Source organism: Lampris incognitus, chromosome 7 (assembly GCF_029633865.1).
Source record: "Lampris incognitus isolate fLamInc1 chromosome 7, fLamInc1.hap2, whole genome shotgun sequence".
Taxonomy (NCBI): domain Eukaryota; kingdom Metazoa; phylum Chordata; class Actinopteri; order Lampriformes; family Lampridae; genus Lampris; species Lampris incognitus.
The window spans coordinates 16483626-16499121 of record NC_079217.1 but is presented as its reverse complement, the minus strand read 5'-3'; the positions used below and the strand labels follow the sequence as shown (position 1 = coordinate 16499121).

Below are 15496 nucleotides of genomic sequence, written 5' to 3'. Positions count from 1 at the left end.
ACTACAGAGTCCAAAGTCCAACAAAGTTTTGCTGATAAGAAGAGCCAATAAAAGCAACAGTGCTGCAGTGTAAACACACGTCTGCCTCAGCCTCACTGGCCTTATTGGCAGGATTTGCATGAAGGGGCCCATCAGCCAGCCCACTCATTACCATGTTTTATATTCCCTGCGCTGCCTAAGCATCATGGCAAATGAGCAACAGGGAAGTGGGGCTTGAAGCAGGTGTCAGAAGTAGGAAATTCTCTCAAACACTGGACACGGAAGGAAGAACCAACCTTTTTTTTTATTATCAAAAAACAACATTTTCTTCTTTCTTTCTCTCCCCTCCTCCCCCTCCCCCCTTCCTCCCTCTTCATCTTCCCCTCCCTTTCTTCAGTGTAAGACACATTTTTAATGTTGTGTAAAATGGTATCCAAGCTGACATCCCTGCAGCAGGAACTCCTCAGCGCCTTGTTGGACTCCGGCGTGACCAAGGACGTTCTGATCCAAGCGTTGGACGATATGGTGCCGAGCGCGGCGGGCTTTGGAGTAAAACTGGAGAACTTGCAGATGTCTCCGCCGAGCGCGAAGATGAACGGGGGCGAGCCGGACTCAAAGCCCGTGTTTCACAACCTGACGAACGGCCACAGCAAGGGCAAGCTGTCCGGGGACGAGGGCTCGGAGGACGGGGACGACTTCGACACGCCGCCCATACTGAAGGAGCTGCAGTCGCTCAACACGGAGGAGGCGGCGGAGCAGAGAGCAGAAGTTGACCGTATGTTAGCGTAAGTCCCATACACCCCCCCCCCATGGGCCCGTTTATTCCTCCAGAGGGGAAGAGAAAAACATCCAAGTCTGACCCCCCCTCCTCTTCCTCCTCCTCCTCCTCCTCCTCCTCGAGTTTGTATAAAGAAAAACTGTTAGCTACCTTAGCTAATTCGATACGGTTTCATTTCCGTAGCGCACCGCATAGATTTACAGCCTTCTGGGAAGTGGACCAGGGCCATGTATGAAGGTGGCATATCGCACTACTGTATGTGTATCCTGCGTGATAGTAGTCTGTGATAGTCCACAGACGGCCAGCCCCGTGTCTCCTCTCTGTTTACATGTTTGAATCAACCCGCCACTACTTTGTTTTCTCATTCTGGTTACTAATTATCCAAACGGATTATTATTTCTTTAGGCCTACCTTAGCAAAATATCAACTAAACTGGTCTATTTATTATTAACTTAGTCCACCTGTCACAACGATAAAAATCCGGCAGTGGGGCTGCGTAAAGCGAAAGTACACTTAAATAGAAATGACGCTGACACCTACTGAAGAAATCGATACAAATTACTCATATAATAATACTAATAATACTAATAATAATAACATAATATTATTATAATATAATAATATTATTATACTATGATCATATTACTAATGTTATAATAATAATAAGGCTATAGTCGTAATTATCGCCAAACCATAATTCTGTTGTATGTATTTTATATTGACCTAAATTTAAGATATTTCTATATTTCTCTTATTCTCTATGTCTCTCGTACTTCAGTCAGCCTGTCAGTAAACCTATCAAGAGAAAAGAACACACCACGTAATCCAGTTATTTCCGATTTTACCCCCCCCCAAAACGATTTTATTACTATGGGGTTTTTAAATTAATTAATTAATTAATTAATTTGTTTACATTTTTTGTTTGTGCAGAAAGAGATCCCCCGCCGGAAGTGAATCAAAACGGACCCACGTGTAGCGAAGTTATTATTAATTTTATTCTATAAATCATCAACTGAAAGATACACAGTGGCGTGTGATTAGGGTGAATGGAGATCTGGTTATTCATTGTCAAAAGTTATAAACCAACATCTCCCACTTAACCCACAGACTTAAATGTAGGTACGCCTCAACATTGTCCAAAACAAACAGAGGCGTGTAGATTTTGCCGTAATTATCCATCTCACTTGCTCCGCTAATCTCTTCTCAAGGTACGTGTCTAATTCATATCGAGCAGCGCGAGCGTGTTGTTATATTATTCTGACCGTCTGTCGAATAATACCCGTATGACATTCTCGCGCTGACAATAAGACGGTTTTTATTTTTTGGCGCTGCGCTCGCTCAGTGACCCCGCTCTCAGTATGCCGCTGCGGGCTTAACCCGCGGCCTTCCTGCCCGTTCACCACCTACTTAGCGTGAAAGTGGCGAAACTAAAACGGCCCCTGATTAGATGTGTTTTCTGACAGCAATTAGCAGTTACTCGGATTTAAGTATTTTTGGCGAAGTGTTTTAATTGAGAGCAAAAAAAGAAATTTCTCACAACGACACATCGTGTTTTTTGTTTTATTTAGTTTTTTGGTTCCGTCCGTGTGATGTCGGTCTAATAAAGGTGAAAACGGCATTTTCAGGCGTGCGGGCGCGGTAGTGGAATAGCGGCTTCACTGTGAGCGGACAGGTGCTCACTTCAGAGCAGTTATCCGACGTGTGTCTTGACAGGTTTTCACAGAGTTAACGGGTTTGATTTTATTTGTTTAGCTTGTAATGCGGCGGTATGATTTTATTTGTTTAGTTTGTAAAGCGACGGTATCCAACAGAACTGAAAGTTCCCCGCAGTGAAGGGCGCCGGTCACTTAGCAGCGGCACACCTGGCGCGAGCGGCCACTTGCCATGCTGATGCAGCCGTTGAACGGAGGGGAGAAAAACAAATCTATAAACTAATTCAAACGATTTTTTTTCTTCCCCAGGATGAATTCAAAATTACAGGCGACACAACCGGGAAAAAAATGGTCAACTTCGATGGCAAAACTAACGGGCTAACCTCTGGAAGTATTTACAGCCCATTGAACGGGCGGCAATGATTAGCTAATCGGTTTGTCTGTGAGGGTTTTAACCTACTTATTATACAACCTTTGTACAAGACGAGGCCCTGCGGAGACCCAGGGCTCGGACGCACGACAGACCATGTTATGGGGCGGCGTGCAGGCCTCGGTATAAACCACCGTGTGTGTGTGTGTGTGTGTGTGTGTGTGTGTGTGTGTGTGTGTGTGTGTGTGTTAAAGGGAGGACCCGTGGCGCGCCGCTCGCATGATCAAAGCGTACATGCAGCAGCACAACATCCCACAGAGGGAGGTGGTGGACATAACGGGGCTCAACCAGTCTCACCTCTCCCAGCACCTCAACAAAGGCACACCCATGAAAACCCAGAAGAGAGCCGCTCTCTACACCTGGTACGTCAGGAAGCAACGGGAAATCCTCAGACGTAAGTTAAAATTGGGAGTTTCTCACAGCCCCCCTTATAGGCGCTATTATCGGGTGGTAGAACCCCCCCCCCAAGAATTTTAATAAGCCGCAACGTCACTTCCCATTTCATTTTGACTGTGTGCGCTGATGCACCGAGATTTTTTTTTAGATTCAAATTAATCAAGGATTTATTATGAATTGAACGTGCCGCTTTTCTGTTTCCCATCATTCATGAATTATTTTACTAGGCTATTATCGGTCTGAGTATAACCCCCGTCTGTTTTCTCAGTAAAGGAATTCCACATGGATTTTGAGTTCAATTAAATGTCCCTCTTTTTATTTTGCAGAGTTCAACCAGGCAGTGCAAGGTTCTGGCAGCAATATGACAGACAAAGGCAGTCAGGATCCGGTGTTTTTTTTCCCAGAGTTCAACCCATCTGGTCAGGGCATGGGGCAGCCTAGCGATGAGGTTGGCACTGAACCCTCCTGCAAGAAATTGAGACGTAACCGTTTCAAATGGGGACCCGCATCCCAACAAATCCTCTACCAGGCCTATGAAAGGCAGAAGAATCCCAGTAAAGAGGAGAGGGAAGCATTGGTGGAGGAGTGCAACAGGTGAGGAAAACACTTATAGGGAAGCCACATAGGGAAAGGTAAACCTTTTATTCAGCCACCCCCCGTCGTATTCGTTCCTTGTTTTCACTGATGCTATCCTCCTTGGTTTCCCATAGAGCTGAGTGTCTCCAGAGAGGCGTGTCCCCATCTAAAGCTCACGGCCTCGGCTCTAACCTGGTCACAGAGGTGCGAGTCTACAACTGGTTTGCGAACAGGCGTAAGGAGGAGGCTTTTAGGCAGAAGTTGGCAATGGACGCCTATAACACACCAACTCACAGCATCAACCCTTTGCTGTCCCACAGCTCCCCGCACCACCCACAGAGCAGCGCATCTCCTCCCAGTAAGATGCCAGGTAGTGTCACGTTACATGTAGTGCAGTGTCATGCACAGTATGTGCCACATGACAGACAAGGATGAACTAATTTGAGCTATTTCTTGCCAATAGATGACCTCTATTTATGTTTGGCATGTGCAGACTCTCACACAGCACCCTTAGTGAAAGGATAATAGTGAAAATTTTCATGAAGTATGCTGATAAAGAAATTCAGTGTGTTTTTTGTGTGTGCAGTTCCTCTAGAAACTGCACAGCGGCAGTCACTGCAAAATTGGAGAAGTTGAATGTGGTTTAGGTCATTTGCAAAAATTACAATGATGTTGTCTTCATATTACCATTTAAGAACAATCTTACAACAATAGTTAGACGAATTTATTCTTCTCAACCAAGAAAACTGAAGAGGGAAACGTGCACTTGATGAAATCAGAGAGAGGGAGAGAGAGAGAGAGAAAGAGAGAGAGGACAAGTGATCAATGAGACTGAGTGAGTGAGTGAATGAGTGAGCTGAGCAAATGCCATTGTTATTCTGATCTTTGGAAACACACTGAGAACAATCCACATTGTACCTGCAATCTCCACTCCAAAGTCAGCATGGAGAAGCATGGCACAAAGGGCGGCAATCCTCTGACAGGCCAGGGTCAGTCCAGGGTCAGGGAGAGGGACAGCCACCTTTTAAATTGTCTCAACGCATCGCCCTGATTTCCACATTTCCTCTACCCACACAGGTTGCTAATGACTCTGTTCAGAGTTGCCAAAACAAGGAAATGCTAGGTATTATAGCTCTGACCATTTGACCCCCCCACTTTTTGTTTACATTCACAGTAATTGAGTATTGACTGAGTCTACCTGGTGTATATGTCATAAAAACACAATGTTGATAGTCTTCACAGAGCATTATCCCCCGTGCCATCACTCACCCCTCTATAAAACTGTGATTTGAGAGACTCAATCAAGAGCTATTGTTGTCTGCTCATGTTAGAACACGAGGTCAGCTTTGAAGAGAAAACAAATCGTTTGTCTTGTCTCGCTCTTTTACCATTGGTTCAACTGGTACAGCTTGCAGACTCCCTGTTTGCTTGAGTTTTTTTTTTTAACCCTGAACACCTGACCAGGCGTTAACCTCAGGTTGCAAAGCTGGTGGGGTCAGTGATAGGCTTGGTGTAGAAGGGGGGCGGGGATGGAGTGGGGAGGCTGGAAAACCAGAAGGGAAGGGTCAGTGGTGGAAGACACTTTATTTTCTCCCCCGAAGCCCTTAGCTGGCTGCTTACAAGGTGCCCTGCTGGCATCCTGCCGACAGCATCAGCTGTTTTTCAGTGTCAGCCCCTGGCCGGACAATAATATCCCAGCAGGGCACCTCATCGTGTTGCTAGGGTGCAGCCTGTATTATGCATGCTTAATGGCCAATTAAAATCCTTTGCTACTACATCTCCCAGGCCTTTGATAAGGAGCTCCCCTGACTGCCCCTCTCTATACCCTGCTTCAGCAGGAGGTGCCATTGTCTGGGGTGTATTAGAGGACTGCAGTGACTGTAACATAGGTCCATTTATCTGCTGGGTCTTAAGGGAGAACTAGTTTCACCACCCAGCCCCCCATACCCCCCCCCACACACACCCACCCACCCCCTCCTCATCTTTATGGTCATCAGTGTAGTTGTTGAGGCTGGGCACAGACCTGGAGCAGCAGGAGCTGTCCGCTGGGGTATTGGCTCTTTTCTGGCTAGACAGGACTGATGACCCCTCTCTATCCCATAGCGAAAGCTAGGAAACCCCCTCCTCCACCCACGGCAACACACCCTCGGTTATATGAGAGAGGTCACTGCTGAGTCAGCTCAGAGGGGGAAAAAAACTTACCTTTAAGTTTGCATTGATTTTGTTTTGGTTCATTGGCTGGTTGGTCACAATTCGATAAATAGTCAAACAACGTGCCCAGCGGTTTTGATCATACCCTGTCTTGCTTTCAGAAATAAAACCGAGCTAACATAAACAATTCAGTTTATTAGTCATATATAACAATTGTTTTCAATAAAACTGCAAAAAAATAGAAATTGAAAAACAAATGCTAAATGAATGCAGTGTAAACTAAGCTATTTTTATTTCCAGCAGTGCAAAACTAGCAGACTAAGAAGTTCCAAATCAGACACAGTGGTAGGGGGGGATTTTACGTGGGTTGTGCTATTTTCTGCCACCTCAGGCTAGCTAGAAAACAAGGACAACAGACCTTTACTTTGCACTGTTGTATGTTCCCCCGAGAGCCACAAAGACTGAAAATGCCCTGCAGAGACCCAGGAGGTCTATCATATGCATTGGCGCTACAATGAGCACTGCTTTAGGATGGGGAGGTAGGCTTTGATATAACATGGGTCACACAGGGAGCAAGAGCCTTTTAAATCTGGAGCAGCTACCATGCTACCACTCCCCTTCTCAAGTTCTCGCCCTCCCCCTGTTTCCCAAGCCTCTGCTCACTTCAACGTTGCTTTTAAAAGATGTGTGTATACCTAAGGGAAGGCTTTTTCCATTCTTTGCCAGGCGTCGATCGAAAACGCTCATGTATCATATGTTTTTCTAATCATTTACATGGCATTTAAACAACTTGTTGATAAAGATTAGTTTGTGTTGTGATGGTTTAGCTTTAGACGGTTTCCCTCAATCTGGGACTCCTTCAGCAGAGTATCTGCAAAAGCAGCGGCTGCCATTCCCGCTGTTTCTAGCTAGCCAGTGCATCTGAGTAGATGGTCGCAACCCCCTTTGCGTTCACGGAGGTTCCCTACTGCTAGAATTACTGCTGGACACAGAGGAACGAAACTGACCTGAATAGCATCCTTCTCTCCCCTGACACTTTAAGAGGTCGCCCAGCTCTGCGATAACTGCACGTTTATGAGTCCTGTGCCATTGTTCGGCAGTGGGGGTCATGAGTCCAATGGAGTGCTTTATTGTTCTGTGGTGATGTTTACAAGGCATGGTGGAGTGTTTTGAGGTTGCTAGTGCGTTGCTTGAAGACAAGCTGAGCTCTATATATTCTATAGCCTTGTAGCGGGAGAGGCAAAATGGAGGACAAGTACTTAGTGGATGAAATACGTCCCAGTGTCTTGGTGTCTGATGGCCCCTTAACTGTAATTATGTGTCCTGTGTTTTACAATGTAGGATTTGAAATATGGCTCTGTAACGTGAAAAAGATTTTGCACATCAGAAGCAATATGTCAAACATGTGCATGTTTTCAGCAACAATACTTGATTGATACATTATGAGTTTGATTTTATTTCTGAATTTGATAAAAATGACACATAACATTGGTAATAGTAATAGTAATAGTGATAGGAATGGGAATAACAATTATTTATGGTGACAAGAATTTTATTGTTTACCATTCAAACATTATATCCTGCCCTGTCATGGGTAACCTTTAGTGTCAGTTATGTCGGGTATTGATGAATTGCTTGTCAAGGATTCAGCTTGACATACCTGGGTCAGGGACAGAGGGCTTTGGGAAGATCTGAGATCTGAGTGCAAACAGAGTCTGTCTCTACACTGTCACCTAAGGCCTCTCAGAGCACCCGCTGTGGGAGGGACCGCTCTCTCTCTCTCTCTCTCTCTCTCTCTCTCTCTCCTCTCCTCTCTCTCTCTCTCTCCTCTCTCTCTCTCTCTCTCTCTCTCTCTCTCTCTCTCTCTCTCTCTCTCTCTCTCTCTCTCTCTCTCTCTCTCTCTCTCTCTCTCTCTCTCTCTCTCTCTCTCTCTCTCACTGTGAGGCTGAGACCACAGGATAAGAATGTGTTTGACATTGCTTGTAATTGTGTAATGTTTACTCTGTTGGTATCAGAGGGGACCAGCATTGGCAAACAGGCATTTGATTGGTGGGGGTGGGGGTTTATTCCTTTGGCCCCCTTGAGAGAAAACACGTAAGTCTAGACATGGGATTAGGTTATGACACCAAAGAACTCGTCAACTTCTTTGTCGGGGAATCCTGTGAGTGCTGTGAGTACCAACATGGGAGCAGGATCATAGTGAGGAAAAAAATTAACAACATCCCATGAGCGTCGGTGTATGGATACTGGCAACTCCTCCCCACCTTAAACCGGCTGGTGGGAGTTGAGGGAGCAGGGTAGGGGTGTTCTGCGGGGCTGTTGTTGTGAGTGCGTGTACACATTGGATGGCCTTGGCTGAGCCAATCCGATAGCACTAGTGGTGGGGTCAGTGTGTTTGTTTGCTCTGTTCTCCCATGGCTGAGTCAAAGAACAGGTGAGTCTGGCTGCCCAGAGTGATGGTTACACTTGTTAGTCATAGAGTAATGCCCAAACTCCTATCTTATATATCTGTTCAATGGCCCACATGTTATTCTATGATACAGATGTTGATAGTCAAAAGGAAAAACTGTGTGTAACAAGCTCTCTCTCTCTCTCTCTCTCTCTCTCTCTCATCTCTCTCTCTCTCTCTCTCTCTCTCTCTCTCTCTCTCTCTCTCTCTCTCTCTCTCTCTCTCTCTCTCTCTCTCTCTCTCTCTCTCTCTCTCTCTCTCTCTCTCTCTCACTCTCTCTGTCTCTCTCCCTCTCTGTAAATGTATTCCTGCCATCCATCCTTGATCTTCAGTGCGGTATAGCCAGGGACCCGGTGAGGTCACCTCTTCCACAACGATTAGTCACCATGGCAGTAACGCCATGGCCACCAGCCAGTCAGTGCTACAGCAGGTGTCTCCGGGTGGATTGGACCCCAGCCACAGTCTCCTGTCACCTGACGCCAAGATGGTGAGTGAACGCACCTGGGCCCTCTTGGCCTCAGATTAGATAAGACTGGGCCTTGCGTTTAGCATAAACGTACTAACAGGCTGCTGAACCCTCTACTCCCATTGACCCGTTGGCAAGAGGCAACAATTAGGGCATTGTGCTGTTCTGTTTGGAGGTTGGAATCAGGGTGGTAGATCATGGCTTAACCCGTGCACTGCCTTCACCAGGGTGAACCAGCAATGCTCATTGCTCAGCCAATAAACCTGACAAAGAAACATTCTGCTATTATTGATTATATGCCCTGCAAAGAGGAGCCACAGGTGGAGTGTTGCTTGTTCTGCCAGAAAAATGACGCCAGCATGAGATTATGCCTTTTTTTTTCTTCTTCTTCAGAGAAAGGAATGAGTTTTTTCCCCTCTGCCCTAGTCTAATGTTTGATCAGTGAAAATGAAACTCTCAACTGCTGGTACCACAGCAGCCTTTTATTATATACTACGCCGCGACTTGCAGTCAAGATGTAATGCAATCTTTTAGACAGAAATTAGATTGCAGTTTAATGCATATCATATATCATGTTGAATATTGATGAGCTTGACCTTGCCTGCTAGTTTATTGCTAGTTTATAACTCCCTTTTCAGCCAGTGTGAAAGTCAGAGTACCCTGGGAGGGGCTGGCTGTGTCCTGCACAGTAGGTCAGAGCTGACAGTTTCTTATCTATAGATGAGTGCCCTGACTTGTCCCGACTCTTGGGGCAGTTGACAGTATAGCCAAATAGACACAGTCCCACTATAATGGGAGGATGTTGATCTTTATACATCCATTTTACTGCTGGGTGGCTGTGTTTCACTCATTTAGGTTTTTACAGATGTACACATAGGCGCATGTACCAACATGTGGATACCACACATAAAACATTCATGCATGTATTATGAACTCACTATTTGTTGAAATGTTCGCTTGTATACATCTTCAGACTCAAAACCATGAAAATGCATCCTTTTTTGTACACCCAGCATGCACGAAGACACACACATGCACACATGCATACACGCATTGCACACACACACACACACACACACACACACACACACACACACACACACACACACACACACACATATACACACACACATAAAGTCTCCTACGCTGGCATTTTTTTGAGTGCATTTTTTTTCTTCACCTTTTGTTTCTTATCAGTATTTGCTAGCGTGCTGTGTGACTAGTGTTACACAAGCAAACTGTTGTACAAAAGCCGCTGAACTGAGTAAACATTTATCTCTCTAACTTGTTTCATAGGCGACATCTGTTTCACTGTGAAAATGAATTCTGTGAATTTACATAACAGACACTCAGCAACTTGAGCAGCTTTGGATGTAGTACCACAACACATTTTACGGGTACCAAATTGGTATCACAATTTTTTTTCCACTTATCTTTTCCCCTAGATTTCAGGTTCCGGTGGAGGACTTCCGCCTGTGAGCACACTGACCAACATCCACAGTTCCCATCACACACATCAGCAGACACAGAACCTCATAATGCCTCTTTCAGGAGTCATGGCTATAGCACAGAGTGAGTCCTTCTACCCTTTTATATTGCCAGTCATCCACTCTTAGTGATCGAATTACAAAGTACTTGAACCTCATGCTCACCCACTACTAAGATAAATAGTCACATTCATTTTTTTAAACCACTGATGTACTTCCATGTCGTCATTTGCTACCCCCTCCCTCTCACACTATCTTAATTTGAACTTGATTTCATATTGTATTGATTCCCATGGGGGAACTCTTTTCCTTTCTTGCCCCCCCCAACACACACACACACACACACACCCACACACAAACACCTTTCCAGGGAAGTCAGAGGGTTAGCCAAAAGCAAAATCATTTTTCCTGATGCTGATAGGGACTGAAGTGTTGACCTAGACTCTTACTATCATCACTAAGATTTGCTTTCCCGCATTTTCACTGAGGTACCGTGTTGTCTCTTGGTAGGTTTGAACACGTCACAGTCCCAAACAGTGCCTGTGATCAACAGCGTGGCGGGTAGTCTGGCAGCCCTGCAGCCAGTACAGTTCTCCCAGCAGCTCCACAGCCCCCACCAGCAGAGCCTCATGCAGCAGTCTCCCAGCCACATGAGCCAGCAGCCGTTCATGGCCACCGTCTCGCACTCGCACAGTCAGTAACAAACTTCCTGTCCTCTCCTTTGCGTTCAAGACCTCGAGAGAGCCTTTGCATATCGATGAGACCAACTGTCAAAGCTTCAGTCATACCTGATTTCAATCAGGACAACTCACGTATTTGAAGTATATATTTTACTGGTTTGAATAGCAATATGAATTGAAGCTTTTGCAATGAATGGATTTACTGTATACTGATTGTACCCAGACTATACTAAATCTATCAATAACATGGAGTGCAGTCCCCCATACATGACAATACATCAAGCAGATCCAATCAGGTGATGGGGTGGGGTGGAGGTGGTCGAGCAGCAATAATAATAATAAAAATAATAGATTAATAATAATAATAATAATAATAATAATTGGCGACACGGTGGCGCAGGGATTAGCGCAGTCACCTCACAGCAAGAAGGTCCTGGGTTCCAGCCCTGGGGTAGTCCAACCTTGGGGGGGGGGGGTCGTCCTCTGTGTGGAGTTTGCATGTTCTCCCCATGTCTGCATGGGTTTTCTCTGGGTGCTCCGGTTTCCTCCCACAGTCCAAAGACATGTAGGTCAGGTGAATCAGCCGTACTAGTGTGTGTGTGTGTGTGTGTGTGTGTGTGTGTGTGTGTTGGCCTTATGATGGTCTGGCAGCCTGTCCAGGGTGTCTCCCTGCCTGCCACCCAAATAACTGCTGGGCTAGGCTTCAGTATCCCCGTGACCCTGAGTAAGGATAAGCGGTTTGGATAATGAATGAATAATAATAATAATAATAACACAAAGTGCTTTCCGAAACACAGTATAAAACCAGTAAGGGCAGTAAAACGGTAAAAATATGAAAATAACAGAACAGAGAAATAACTACATAATGTGGCAGAGACTAAAAACAAGGACAATAGAGAGGAGATAGGTAAGGAGATAACCACCAAGAAAAAGCCTTGACAAAGAAGTTCCATGCAGAGATTTGTGTTAGTTAAAACTCGGCTAAGGCCAACTAGATCGGCAGTCAGCGAGAGTTTCCTGATTGAACTTGCTCATCCTGCTCAGATTACAACTGTCTCTGTCTTCTTCTCATTGCTGTTTTATTTTCATTTGCAGTGTACCCTCACAAACAGGAGCCCCCGCAATACTCCCACCCGTCACGCTTCCCCTCAGCCATGGTTGTCACAGACGCCAACAGCATCAGCACCCTAAGCTCCATGTCCTCGAGCAAGCCGGTCAGTGTTCCGTCCAGCCAGCTTCACACTACACAGCCAGCATCTCTCTCCACCTCCCCCGCCCCTCACTTCCCTTTGCATCCTTGTTCCTCTTTTTGTATGTCATTTGGCAAATTCAGAAGATTCAGTCACACTACAGCACGGCTCCGATTAGCAATATGTATAAGACTTACAATATGATGTAGCTTTTGTACTATTCTTGCATTTTGCATTGGGTTACACTGTGCAATGGCTTCTTAGCAAGTCTCAGTAAATGATAGATAACTTTTATTGTACTGATCAGTTGACTCACCATTCAGCGGTGTGCACTACTCATTCTCACAACCTCAGTCGATACTCATCATGAAATCGACACAATCTGAGTATGTAATGCCAGTAGGAGCTGGACAAGAACAGGGAGGAGAGAGAGTGTGTGTGTGTGTGTGTGTGTGTGTGTGTGTGTGTGTTTGTGTGTGTGTGTGCATGCGTGCGTGCGTGCGTGCGCGCGCGCGTGCGTGTGTTTTGATTGAGTGTTGACTTGTTTAATTCCTGTCACATTAGGACGCTCCAGTAAACAAGATGGTGCAACTCGGGAGTCTCTCCTGGGTAAATACTATTTTCTTAGTTGAGTCACATAGTTTAAATGCACTAGGTATAATCACAAAAGAAATCCCACATGTTTGAATCAAATCATTTCAAGACTGTAAGGCTACAATGATGTCACTCTCACTTTTATTTTACAAAGCTTTGGTTCTGGAGCATTGTTGATACTTGGTTTGACCTTGTGCTGTTGAAATGCTTTTGTCTGAGGGGGAATCCAAACGAAAAGACGGATATACATGTCGTATACTCCTCAGAATTCCTATTTCCTTTCAAAGACCCATCCAATCAATCACCTGAGCCCTCAGCCCGAACGGCCTTTGATTAATGTTACCTCCTTTCACTTTCCTCTCCCTGGTGAGAGAGCTGACTCTGCCCGGCTGACCCGGCCCTCCGCCATCAGGAAATGAGCCCCACTGTTAATCAAAGTTCTTGTAGCCTGTGTCCTGCTACTTACCTCCGTGCTACAGAGAGGTCGGGGGATTGGAGGGGGTGATGTGTTTTTTTTTTAGGTTTTTTTTCGGTAATTACATCTCTTCCTCTTTCCTACTTCTCCCTGCTTGCGGTGATCGCTCTAGCCTGAAATGCAGTCCCCGGTGCTTTCACACGCTCAATTTCCCACGCTAAGATAGCCGAGTGGTGGCTCTGCCGTGGACATGCGGACGGGCCGATGGGACAATAGCTCAGAACGGGGTGGGGTGGGGTGGGGGGTGTCGGGGGTGCTTGCTTCGCCTCTCCAGGATGAAACGGGTCTTCTGGGTAGTTTTGTGCTGGCACAGGATTTGAAACAGAATTAGCTTTTCTTTTCTTTTTTTATATACTCTGCACCTTGGCACCTGCCCTGGCATTAATCTGTGATTTTTTTTTTTAAATCTAAACACATCTTCCAATAGCTAAAGAAAATGAGAACAGCTGTTCACTGTGACTCGTCGGTTAACGTTGTGGTTTTTTTTTCTTTCCACAAAACCAGAATTAAGGGAGTGATCTGCTTGCAGGCTCATCTCGCTAGTCTCTTATCAGGGCTTTGTTTGGACAGGACAGACTAGAGAGAAGGTTGTGGGCTCTTCTCGTGACATGGCCAACATACTCAGGCTTTATAACTCTCTTATTTACCAAGACACCCCCCCCCCTCGCCAAGTCCCCCCACCCCCTCCCCCTCCAGTTACACCTGAGCTTATTTAAAACTTTCCTCGACTTAGAGGCCAGTGTCTAATGACAGTGGTCTTAGGCACAGATCACCTTTATCAGGTAAGGCTATTTGCTGGACTTGGGGTCACAAAAGGGTCAGCTGCCTCCACCTCTTCCAGAGAGAGGAAAAAAAACAAAAAAAAATCCACAAACAAAATCAAAAAGAGACTGTAGTTTCAAGGGAAACAATGCTTTTCAGAGTCAGCAGAAGAGGGATGAGGAGTGTATTTAGTCAGGTGTGGCACATAAAGGTGCAGGGGTGTTTATACATATATATATATAGTATAGATTTCATTTGGCAGATCACTTTCAGGGAATAATTCCTGTATTTGGTGTGTGTGTGTTAGTTAACATAAACACCTATGTTGTCTGACCCCCCCCCCTTCCTCTCTCTTTACAGTGTCCTCTTCAAGCGTGGTGAGAGTGCACACCTGACTTCCCCGGTGCTCGGCAACCAGAGCACATTTTTCCATCCTCTCGCCGCCGTAACCGTGACAACTCTTAATAACCGGCAACCGCACGCTGTACGATGAGTCGGTCAACAAATGAAGAGGGTTGGCGAAAAACGAGAGGGAGAAAGAAACACGCGCGGCACAGACTTTCAGCACAAGACACCCGAAAGCGAGCAGACTGGATTTACTTCATCACACACAAAATGATCAACAAGGATGGATGATTTCTTTCTTCTTCTTTTTTTTTTATCTAGAACCCCAATCTTTGAAAACAGTGTTCACTTTCCATTCCTTTGGAAAAAAAAAAGTTCATTCACTGAGAGACACTCGTCCCATTCGTGATATACCTAAAGAACAAAACCAAATTGAGCAGCAAATGCAGCAAATGAACTATGTGGTATGGAAATGAAATGGCGGTCATGTGAGAACCATACTATACTGTGATTTAAAGGGGAAATATGAAGGTAAAGTCAAACCTGTAGAGACAATGATCAGCCTCTATAAAGGCTGCAGGACTCTGTGGAGGACTCTATTAAAGTAATTCCTTCATACCAGGTTTATGGATGCCATGAGCAGATTAATCTCTGCTTTCAGGAGCAACACAAATTATGACCCCTCCCCACACACAGACACACATACACACACACTACTATCAACAGGCTACTGTTTATTATTACTGGCCATTGCACATGAGCGACAATCATGATTACCCAATCCTCAGTGACCCGTGTTGATTTTTTTTTTTTTTTTTTTAGCTATAGAGCATTAATATTGTGTTGAAAGGAGTCTTCCATGTTAATTTTTTTTTATCCTCACCCTGCTGCACTGGTTTTAGGGCAGATAACAATAGCCTTTATAGTGCGATGGCTCTCATCATTGTGAGCTGTTGCTAGATGTGTATACTGTGATCGAAAGATTTTGACAATCTTGAAAACTTTGAAAGACTATGCAATGTGTGTATAGAATATAAAATTCATTGTGTACGTGGATTCCAAAAAGTGCTTCACAAACTTGAGACT

At 45.2% G+C, this 15496-nt stretch overlaps 1 protein-coding gene across 1 annotated transcript; it reads left to right on the top strand.

Annotated features, from left to right (window-relative positions):
* The first annotated feature begins 393 nt into the window (after nucleotides 1–393).
* hnf1ba (HNF1 homeobox Ba) lies at nucleotides 394–14853 on the top strand. The gene is made up of 10 exons (XM_056283883.1): nucleotides 394–764; nucleotides 3034–3233; nucleotides 3562–3829; nucleotides 3946–4169; nucleotides 8744–8898; nucleotides 10323–10449; nucleotides 10875–11057; nucleotides 12140–12258; nucleotides 12799–12843; nucleotides 14426–14853. The coding sequence occupies exons 1-10, from the start codon at nucleotides 394–396 to the stop codon at nucleotides 14444–14446; spliced, it is 1713 nt and encodes a 570-aa protein (XP_056139858.1). The 3' UTR covers nucleotides 14447–14853.
* Nucleotides 14854–15496: the final 643 nt, after the last annotated feature.

Bases quoted from the DNA above. Each gene is read 5' to 3' on its own strand.
- hnf1ba (XM_056283883.1), top strand. From the start codon at position 394: ATGTTGTGTAAAATGGTATCCAAGCTGACATCCCTGCAGCAGGAACTC. The intron at 765-3,033 runs GTAAGTCCCATA...TGTGTGTTAAAG, and splicing joins GAAGTTGACCGTATGTTAGC to GGAGGACCCGTGGCGCGCCG. The intron at 3,234-3,561 runs GTAAGTTAAAAT...TTTATTTTGCAG, and splicing joins GCAACGGGAAATCCTCAGAC to AGTTCAACCAGGCAGTGCAA.